The sequence below is a fragment of the Meleagris gallopavo genome, chromosome 20 (genome assembly GCF_000146605.3).
Source record: "Meleagris gallopavo isolate NT-WF06-2002-E0010 breed Aviagen turkey brand Nicholas breeding stock chromosome 20, Turkey_5.1, whole genome shotgun sequence".
Lineage (NCBI taxonomy): Eukaryota > Metazoa > Chordata > Aves > Galliformes > Phasianidae > Meleagris > Meleagris gallopavo.
Genome location: NC_015030.2, coordinates 7,446,827 through 7,457,349, shown reverse-complemented (window position 1 = coordinate 7,457,349; position 10,523 = coordinate 7,446,827). Strand labels below are relative to the sequence as shown.

Here is a 10,523-nt window from a genome sequence, read left to right as displayed (position 1 = left end):
CATCCCATCCCATCCCCATCCCATCCCATCCCCATCTCCATTCTCATCCCATCCCCATCCCCACTCTGCTGGTGGCAGCCACCAGCCGTCACCTCCTGGCAGCAATAAATTGCAAACACGAAGCTGGTGTTTCTGATCCGCGTTAGCGTCACATTATTTGTGTGTTAATCTGATACAGCGTAATGATTTAATCTGCTAATGGCCCTGATTCAATCTGCTCCTCTCTGGTTTAATATCCTTGTGCTGCGTGCACCTGATTTGCCGATTTATCCTGCTGCCTTTTGGCAGCACGGGGTCGGGCTGACTGCTCTTGGGGCAGCATTACAATGAGCCACGGGTGGGGGACAGCTCACACTGGTGCACACCTTGGCTGATGCTCTCATGGGCAGCTGGCGCTGCTTTTTCATTCATAACCTGGATTTTGCTGGGAGCACAGCCCCGTGGAGTCGGTGGAATGGAGACATAGGAACATTTGCAATGTCTCCAATGGGGATGGAAACACCACCTCTCAGCAGTGGTGACACAGAGCTGCTCGTCCCCTGGCTGCCGTGCCACTACCAGACCTCCTTGCTCTCTGTGCAGCCGTGGCTGGGCTGATTTATGGCCACAGAGGAAGCGATGAGGACCTGTGCCCTGACGATGACAACACGGCTCCTGCACTGTGTTCTGACCAGGAGCACAGCGGCTGCATTCCAACAAGGAGCTGGGAACAGCGGGATGAGGACGCTGCGGGTCCGGGCCCAGACGGTGCAGATGGATCTCTGCAGGATGTGCATCTGCTGATGGGGACGTGGTGCTGGGAGTACTTTGGAGAATGCACGGAGCCACGTGGAGATGTAACGGGGCAGTGAAAAATGCCATCCCAAGCTGCCCTGGAGAAGGGGAGGCAGCCGTGGGGTATCACTGCATAGGCACCCCTGGGTTGGGAGGAAATTGCTGGGAGACCCAGACAGGGCTTGGAGCTGAAAGCACTAATAATGAGCAGGAGCTCTGCATGTTCCATCTGCTCACCAAAGGCAGAACAAGGTCTGCTCTGCGAGAGGGTAATGGGAACTGCACAGCGTGCAGCACAGTTGGGACAGGATGGGATGGAGCTGCAGGCCTGTGCCGCATCCCCATGCTGTGTTCCCTCCGTCCCAAAGGAGGCAGCTCCTTTTCCTCCAGGCTGCAGCTATATGGATGCAAAGCAAATGTCCCCCCTGGCCAAGTACGACAGCACACAGCAAGCGGAGGGGCTTGTCAGCATTCCTGGGAACAAACCGAACACACGGAGCCTTCGCCTTCGCCTCCGGAGAGCCCTGGGCGCCCTGCGCTGCCCAGCCTTGATCCCAGCACTGCTGAGCCTGGAATCGTAATTACCCGCATTCATCTGGCCTCTGTTCTCGCTCCTCTCGCCTGACTTGAAATGATTTTTGGAGGCAGTTGGTGGCGAGGGAGTACAGCTGCCGCTAAGTTATCCAAACGATTTATCTTAAGATTCATACAGAATTCATTGTGCAGGGAGCCTGGGCAATGTCGGCTTTTAATATTCATGCGGATTTGGAGGCAGAGTTAATCACAGGGTCTGACAATTTGCACTTCCCTTAATTGCCCGTGCAGCAGCTCTGTCTGACCGCCAGCCCCCGTTCCCACCACGCTCCAGGGCAGGCAGCGCTCCGGCGGGGCAGCACAACCCACACCTGTCTGCGGGCTGCCCCACGGCCGGGGCTGTGCGAGCGAGCGCCTAAGCACCTCCTGCGTGCTCCTGTGCACCAGAAGTGGTGCGCGGTTCGGCACAGAGGGGAGCAGCCCTGGCTGAGGACCCTCCCATCTGCTCTGGGGTGGTGCGTGCTGAGCATTCGCAGTGCCACACAGCTGACGGCACAGTGCAGAGATACGCACACCCAGCACAAGGGCGTGTGCTCCAGTGCCAGCAGGGAACACCACCATCGGGGCTCTCACACGTCCCATCGCGGGCACACAGAGCCTTGCGGGTGCTGTTCTGGGTCCCCTCCCCGCCGTCCCACAGCCGTCCCCGTGGCAGGCGTTCCTGTCACCGCTGTCACTCCGCTCCCATCCTGCCGGCTGCCACGGAGCGGGGACAGAATACCAATGAGGGACGCGGAGCTGCAGGCTGACGGGCAGCCTCTCCTCGCAGAGCAGCACCCGCGTGCCGGGACCGGGGGCAGCTCCCCCTGCGATGTGTCAGAGAGGCGCTGAGACCCTGCAGCTCGTGGCACGGATCTGTCGCCAGCAGATGCTGATGGCAAAGCTGTCGGGACAAACCCGAGGCCAGCTGCCTGGCAGCGGGACCCCGATGTCACCGCCGTCCCCGAGCAGTGCCGCATAGGACCCCCCAGCTGCTGGTATCCAAGCAGCCAACGCTCAGCTCGGTGCAGAGAGGGCCTGGGTGGGTTCTCAGCTGTCCTCGCGCTGTAATTGTCCTAATTAGATCTACGTATTTTGATGAAGGTTTCACAAGGAAAAAAAAAAAAGGCAAGGCAGGAGGAGATAATCGAATCGCAGATGACATTCCCATCACCCAATCTCTCCACACAGCCTCTGCTGCAGCCGAGTCTGAAAATTATGCATAAGGGGGGAGGAAAATTTCCATAATCTTCCTCTGCAGGATGACACCAAATTTGACTTGAGCTGCACGGGGTGGCGGGGAGCCAGGCACCACCACAGCTGCTCTGCCCTTGCCCCACTGGTGCCATCACTGATGTCACAGCGCAGTGCCACACACCTGCCCATCCCGTGTCCCACGGCTGCCAACCCATTCCGACTCAGCATGTGGCTTTTGAGGCTCCGTGCAGCACCAGTGGGGACCCCCAAGGTGAGTGATGTTGGCATTTATACATGAACTGTGGCTTCCCAAGGCGGCACAGGGGACTTCATGGTGATGTGGGGACACTGGTGGCTCACAGGGACACTGCGCAGAGCTCAGCCAGAGGAAGAGTTCCTTTCCTTGCTGTAGCAAAATGCAATTAAGGTGGGCTTGTCCAATCTCCCTTTTCTCTGCACATCTCTCCTGAGTCGCCAAGAAGCCCCTCTGGAGAGGCAGCCACGGAACAGGCGTTTGTGGACACCAAGCCCTGCTCATGCCGTGCCGTGGTGGTGGATTAAGGACACCTGGCAGGGGAACCCCAGCAAGGGCATGACAAGAGCAGCCAGGGCTCTCACAGGCCCCGGTGGGTGAGGAGCCTCCTGAATGTCATGCTTAGAGCTGCTGCTGCTGTGCTCCTGGTGCTGCTTTCCTGCAGGGCTCACCATAAGCTCCAGGCTCTGCTCCCACATCACCTTCTGCAGCAGATCCCAGTGCTGCAGAGGACAAGGGGACCCGTCCCTGTGCCACTACAGCAGCCCCACATCCCACCAAGGGACCCTTTTGTGCCCCACTGAGCCCAGCACAACTCATAGCAGTGATGGTGGGCAGGATCTGACCCCAGCCCAGCCCTACTGCACAACAATATTCCCGTGCCTCAAACAGCCCCCGATGCCCGCAGGAAAACTTCCACCGCATTCCTTCTCCTCTTATCGTGGCGAAGAAGGGCTCCTGCCCGACTGACACCGCTGCTCTGCCACAGGACACAGTTTCTGTGCTCCCCTCCTCCCCAAATTTGCTCCCACTTTGCATAATAACGGAACCTTTTGTTTCGTGGGATTTCATCCCCTCCGCTGCCTGTTCCCCACCTCCAGCCTGAGCCGCCTTTGTCCTCAGCACATACAGAACAAAAGGGGAGACGGAGAAAATATGATCTCGCCTGCAGATGGGCTTTTTTTTCCCCCCCAAGTCGACCATGAAGCGTCGGATGCTCTTTAAGGACCCGGTTGATGAATGGCAGAGCACGGGGCTGCCATTAGCAGCGGATTGATCGGCTCTTGGCAGCGCTGCCAGGGCACTGTGCTCCGAGAGGTGAGAGAGGGAGAATGAAGGGAAGTGCCGAGTGATTGGGAATAGTTTTCAGTCCCTGATAGTAATAAACGCATTCAGCAAATTGCTCTGTCTCTTCGGAGCAGCTGATGGTGACGCACGGCCTTTCTTCTGCAAACCAGGGGGGAACCTCGAGTAAACAGAGGGAAAAAATCCATTCCTGCCGCAGTTTGCTCCCTGAATGGGGACCCTCCCTCCCAACCTGTCGTTTCATGTCTCCTGTTAGCTATGCCTCCTTCCCACCTCTGTCCAGCGCCGCTTTCCTGGACAAACACACTCACTGGAAGCACCACCCGCCCGGCTGAGCCAGCCCTGCTGCTCACCTGCTGGCAGCTCCCTGGGGGAGCAGCGGTGCCCACTGTGCTCAGAGCACCCACAGGACCAAGCAGCTGTGTGCTTTTCCTGCTGGTTTTCCCTTCTGGCTCCCCTCTGGGCAGGGGGATGTCAGCGTGAACTTTCCCAGAGCATCACATGGGCCCCACAAGCAGAGGACAGCCGTGTCCTTGGGAGAAACAGGGTGGGAAGAAAGCCGCAGGGCAGTGGGGGCTGCAACAAGCAGCAGCGCAGCACGGCAGCTCCTTCCCTCCACCATGAGAAACAGTTTGCAACTACTTTACAGATGGCATAATTACACCAAAGGAAAATAGGGCTGCCCTGTGTGTGTAAACACGGCTGTGACGGAGCAGCGGGCTGCAAGCAGCGCTCGGGCAGAGGGCACAGCTCCAGCACTGCTGAGCGATGGAGCTGGCAGCAGGTGATGCTGGGCAGCCACTGAACTTGGAATTGGGAGGAGAGAGAGAGAGAGAAATCCCATCGGCTGCTGCTTCTCCTCCTGGCCGCTGTTTGCTATCTCCTTCCCTCGCCCAGAGCCGGCCGTGCTGCTGCCGATAAGCAGATAGCATCTAATCGCCGGTGCACACAAATCCTGCCAGCTGAGCTCTGCACGCCGTGCAGCAGGACGGCCACCCGCTGTCCCCAAGGGCACGGGGACACAGAGCCTGGGGACAAGACCCCCAGCAGTGCCCACCTCCGTGGGGCGTTTGGGGAGGGGGAAACGTGGCTTGCTGGGGGTCAGCATCCCAGGCTTCCCCCATCCCTGCAGAGCTGCGAGATGAGAGTTTTTAATATCAAACTGGTAGCCAGAGGGTGAATTAAGGATGCTAATTGAATTTCGCTAGGCGGAGGAGCCGATGCCGGTGGGAGGCAGGGAGGAAATGTATTTGATGTGTTTTAAAAGCTGCAGTTTCAGAATGCAATTTTTCTTTTTTTTTTTTTTTCCCCCTTAATTTAAAGCCGGTCCTAAAAAAGATCCCCTCTTTGAGGAGCTAATGACTCTCATGAATTATTTTTGTTGATTTATACGCCCACTCTGCTTTTAAATGATATTAATAAAGTCAAAGTGAATCTGTTCTCAGGCAGGAGCGGGGATGGAAGGCACAGGACCACGCAACATTTTGGGCCAAAACTTGGCGATTTTGGGGGCGAGGGGGTCGAGCACCAGGCAGAGGCTGAGCCCCCATTCACGGCACTGCCACAGCTCCCAGAGCTGTCCCACATCCCCCCCCTATTCCCACCTCCACCCCATGGCACTGAGATGTGACATCAGCATTCAGCATCGCTGCCGCTATGGGGCACTTTCCATGCTGCTTTGGTTTTATGATGCCGCCACGCCGCCGCTTAATTCTCTGCTGTCTTTCTTCCGCACTGTTGATTTACGTTGTTAGTGTTTTAATTATACAATTCAGCACTCCTTAAAACATGAAAAACTGCTCAACTTTCGGAGCAATTAAAACGCAGCGGAGTAGATCAGCCGATCCGGGATGAGAGAAGTAAATCAAACAATTACAAAACTCATTTTTAGGGGCGTAGGGAAGGGGATGGAATTGCCCCACTTTGTCTCTGAGCAGAGCTGTGATCTCCCAGTGTCTCCTTCTTCCCTGTAACCCCATCCCATCACTCCGGGGCGCTGCCAGCATCCCTGCAGCTGTCAGGAGCTGCCATCGTTCCCAGCACTCACAGCCCCTCGACGTGCGTTCATGCAGGACGCAGCACAGGGGGTCACCTCGTCCACCCTTAACGCAACGCAAAGACGACATTAACCGCAGCCGCACCCCATTGCAACGCTGCGGGTGATGGCGTGGGGCGGGGGTGGTGATGCGGGGCAGGGAGGGAGCGCAGCCCACCCAGCACACGCAGCTGTGCACGCTCGTGTGAGCTCACACCCACCGCGGTCAGCCTAGGGGAGCTCACGGCCACGTCTGTGCACGCACAAGCGGACAGATCTCAGCTCCCGCTGCTTCTCCGTTAATTTGCGGCACCTCCCGACCCGGGGCAGCGCCGCCCCTGCCTGAAGCAGCCCCGAATCACCGGGGGCGGTGGGACGGACCGCCCGACCCCGAGGAGGAGCGCGGATTTGGGTCTGTTTGGATGATTTTGCGCATGGCTGCGGCTCCCTCTCGTGGCCAAGAGGCTGCATTGCACTCAGCTCCTGGGGCGGGCCGGGGGCTGAGAGCCGCGGGGCTGCAGATTGGGAACAGCGGGGCTGGGCGGATCCGTAGGGCCGGAGCTCCTTCAACAAGCACCGATCGACATCCCTTCTGTCCACAACGTAGCAGCACCCGCCAACAAGATCCGCAGAGCCCGCGGGGTGCAGCACCCAACAACTCAACACAGCGCCGCTCCGCGTTCTCCGCTTTTTGTCCCTCCGTCCGCGCCGTAGCGCTGCGAAGGGCGGGGTTTGAGGGGCGTCCCGGAAGCGGAAGTGCGCCTTCCCTTTTCCGCTCCCAGTAGCAGAGAGCCGTAGCGGTGAGCGCGGGGTGGGGCCGTGTGGAATCCGCCGCCATCCGAGGCTGTGTGGGGCTGGGCGGCGTCGGGGGGCTGCAGGGCGGGCGTTGGTGACTCGGGAGGAGCTGATGGCGGGCGGAGGGCGTGGGGTGGCCGTTGAGGCCGTAGGGATGATGCGCTGACGCCATCTTGGCCTATTTCTCCCGCAGGTTGAAACGAGCTGAGCCCGCGCCGGAGTCATGGTGAGGAGGAGACTCGTGGGGGAGCGGGTGGGGGCTCGCAGACGTGTTGTGGGTGGGCTCAGTCCGTGGGTGGAGGTTCTCTGGTTCCTTATGGCTGTGGGGTCAGTAGGGGAATGTCCATTGTTGTTTGGGTCTGTGTCTGTGCAGAGTGAGGAGTTTTCCCCTTCGTGGTGAGGGAAAGGTGTGGGGAGAGCTGGTCCTGTCTCTGGGGGTGCACTTGGGGGTCTGGGTTGAGCCCCAGCCGAGTGGCTGTGCTAAAGGCAGAATACAGGGTATCAGCTCTTGTCCTTGTCCATGCTGACTGTGTTTCATCTTTCAGCCTCGCAAGATTGAGGAGATCAAAGACTTCCTGCTGACAGCCAGGAGGAAGGATGCAAAGTGTGAGTGCTGAAGCTGCTTTAGGAGAGGAGTAAGGGTGTGCTTCAGCAGTTCTCCTCCTGAGTGGGGCTGCAGGCCTGTGTCACCCATTAGGCCGAACAGCTCCATGCTGTGGAAGTGCTGAGGGACTCCTGGTGCTGAGGCTGTGTCTGCGTGCAACACCAGTGGCATTTGCAACAGGTTTTGCTGAGCATTGGCTGAGCGAAGCTATCCTGGCTGCAGATGAGCTGCAGGGGAGGAGGTGCAATCCCAGGGATGAGCTGGTCAGGGCTTGGTGCTCATTCATTTGGGTTTCTTCCGCTGCTGTTCACTCATGGGTGTTTGCCAAAGCCAAGTTGCAAATGGGGGGGGGAGAAGCTATTTGCAAATATTAGCCTGTCTGTGACTTAGTAAATCTTTGACAAGGTAAAAGACGTACTGTTAAAGCTCTGTGACACCTGACAAGTGAATCACGCTTAAACTCAGGTTTTCTATTGTTGCAAATACGAAGACAATTATAATTTAAAAGCTGGAATGTCTTGTCTCGGTATTTAACAACGTGCGAGGAGTTTTGCTTTATTTTTTCCTGTATTTGGATGTAGCTGTCATGGGGATGAGGTGCTTTAATTCTGGAAATGATTTGTTAATTCAGTGGTGTGGGAGAGAGAGGGATAGTTCAGTGTGCACTGCTATTATAGTTGCTGACAGCTGCTTACAAAGCATTTCAGTACCTTTCAAGTCATTCTAGATTTTGCAGCAGCTCTACTGCTTGTTATACTGAGCTGCCAGGGCTCAGTATAATGCAGTATAACGCAGTGGGAAAGGAGAGCAACTGACCACAGCTCTGAGCAAGCTGCTTAGATAAAACAAGCCTGCATGGCTGTGAAGGAGATGAAGCATTGCCTGCAGCCATGCAGAGTTGAGAAGACTCCTTACAGGGGTCAGAGCTGCTCTTCAGATGCAGAGAATTACATGAAATAAGTCCATTGTGCACTCTTGTGCTCTGTTAGAGTTTGTGATGCTGTACACTTCTGATGGTACTTGTAAATATCTGCTATGAGACAAAAAGATCTCCGCATTTGCTTTGGGATGTGTAGGATTTGTGCTTTCACAGAAAATGGACGTGGTTCATAAAAGGGAACGTGTGGGGTTGCTGTTGTCCCACTAACCACTTCCTTAATCCTGCAGCTGTCAAGATCAAGAAGAACAAGGACAATGTGAAATTCAAGGTGCGCTGCAGCCGGTACCTTTACACCTTGGTCATCACAGACAAGGAGAAGGCAGAGAAGCTGAAGCAGTCCCTGCCTCCAGGTATCACCAGGGGGACCCCCCAGGGGCCAGCCCAGGTCTGGGTTCTTGTGCTGGAGCACAGCTGAGTTCAGGATAGAAGGCAGGGCAGAAGGTGCAGTCTGTCTGAGCAAATGCTCCTCAAACTTCCAAGCGTTGATAAGTGCCTGGGGAGCTGTGGGGCTCTGACTGCTCTTTGCACAGCTGCAGCCTGTGCTGGCAGGCAAGGGGAGCTGCCCCAGCCCTCTACAAACCCAGTAATAAGCTGCACCTGTGTGTCTCCTGCACAAGGGCAGACAGAGTGATGAGCCACGTTTCAAACTTCTGTTGTCTTTTTCTCCTCCCTAGGTTTGGCTGTGAAGGAGCTGAAATGAACTGTTTGCACCTAGATTTCTCCACGTTTATTACAATAAAAATTGGAACTGTTTCCAGGTGTCAGACTTGTCCTTTCCAAACAGCACCGTGCTGAAGCCATACGTGTTCCTCTAACTGCTCTAGAAGGGATGGCTTCTTCCACACGTAGCCTGGACCAGCTACCCCAGTGTGCCAGCTCACAGCCTGGTGCTTCAGGAGCTGGTTTCAGTCTGTGCCCCAGCAGAGCTTGCAGTGAGGGGCACCCCAGGGGGCTGAGGCAGCTGCTCTGTGCATGTGAATGGAGCATCTTGTCAGCTGCCATATGGTCTGCTTTCACATCCTAAGTGTTGGGCCTCCTCAGCCCATCCAGCTGGCAGCTGCCCGGTGAGACTGCGTGCCAGAGCAGAAGACTGCTCAGCTGTAGCTTTTGCTGGCATTAATTCTGGGTGAGCCTCCCAGCAGGGCTGCAGGAAAACTCCTTAGGCTGGCAGAGTGGGTGGTTTGTCTGCAGGCCACGGTGGTTCCCCATCGCCTTCCCCGATGCAATGTTCCCTGAAGGTCTTCTGGGGCCCAGTGAATGTGAGCAGTGCTGGGAGCACCCACACACTGCCTGGGCTCAGGGTCAGCTCCAGACCAGCTCCCAGCCCTTTGCAATGCACTGCCTCTGGGGAGAAGGAAACGGTTTTCTAGTGGAAGATTTTTGCAGTAGACAAAATGATCCTCAGTCACTTTTTTTCGCCCCGTTCCTGATTTAGGTGCAGCTCGCTGTACCTGGAGCGGTGGGCATTAATAACACATGCTTGAGAGGAGAGCCGTAAAGAGTAAAACTTCTTGGCAGGGAATGGTATTTTGCCAGGGATTTGTGGTGGCAGTGTGGAGTGGAAGGTAGATGTGTTCATCAACTTAACCCTGCAGCATGATGTACAAGTTTCGGTGTCTTTCCAGAATGGATGTGGGGGATGCCCAGCACGTCCTCAGCTCCTGTTTGCTGAGGCAGTTGGGATGGAGCAGTTTTGGGGCACTGCTGCAGCAGGAGCCATGCTGGGGTGACCAGGTGGGGTGGGAACATCCTCAACTGCTGATGTCTGAGCTCAAGCTCAGCCCCTGTGACAGAGTCCTGGTGTGTGGCCCTATAAGAGAGTGCCGGTGTGTCCCCGTCATCCCATTAGGGTACAGTTTGCTTATGGGGGCAGCAACGCTCTTACAGGAGGTGGAGGGATGTGGTGCCTCTAGCACTGAGGTGATGGGTATCTATCATTAGGGTACAGTTCCCTGATGAAGGGAGTAAAGTGATAGGATTCAATGATCCTTTTAACGGGAAGCCCAGGGGGTGCGGTGCTCCTATAGCAGCAAGGTGATGGGTGCAGTGCTTCAATGCAAGGAGGTAACGGAATCCTTTGAGCTGGAAGGGACCTTTAACCGGGTCCAACCCTCCGACACAGAACGGAGATACCTACATCTCGATCAGGGCGCTCAGAGCCTGACGCAGGCCGGATGGGGCGATCCGGCTGACATCTCGATGAAACACCGGGGCGCGGTGCCCCACAGCGCGGAGCAAAGAGCCGCACGGCGCGGGGCAGCACGCG

The 10,523-nt window shown here is 56.5% G+C and overlaps 1 protein-coding gene across 1 annotated transcript; it reads left to right on the top strand.

Moving 5' to 3' along the window:
* Positions 1 to 6,626: 6,626 nt before the first annotated feature.
* Positions 6,627 to 9,010, top strand: RPL38 (ribosomal protein L38). Its single transcript, XM_003211510.4, has 5 exons — positions 6,627 to 6,718; positions 6,907 to 6,939; positions 7,259 to 7,319; positions 8,485 to 8,607; positions 8,932 to 9,010. Exons 2-5 carry the CDS (start codon positions 6,937 to 6,939, stop codon positions 8,955 to 8,957), a joined length of 213 nt encoding a protein of 70 aa, XP_003211558.1. The 5' UTR covers positions 6,627 to 6,718; positions 6,907 to 6,936; the 3' UTR covers positions 8,958 to 9,010.
* Positions 9,011 to 10,523: the final 1,513 nt, after the last annotated feature.

What these genes read in the sequence shown, in the direction of transcription:
- RPL38 (XM_003211510.4), top strand. An exon ending in CAGGAGGAAGGATGCAAAGT is followed by an intron (nt 7,320 to 8,484) that starts GTGAGTGCTGAA and finishes TTAATCCTGCAG; the next exon opens with CTGTCAAGATCAAGAAGAAC. An exon ending in GAAGCAGTCCCTGCCTCCAG is followed by an intron (nt 8,608 to 8,931) that starts GTATCACCAGGG and finishes TCTCCTCCCTAG; the next exon opens with GTTTGGCTGTGAAGGAGCTG.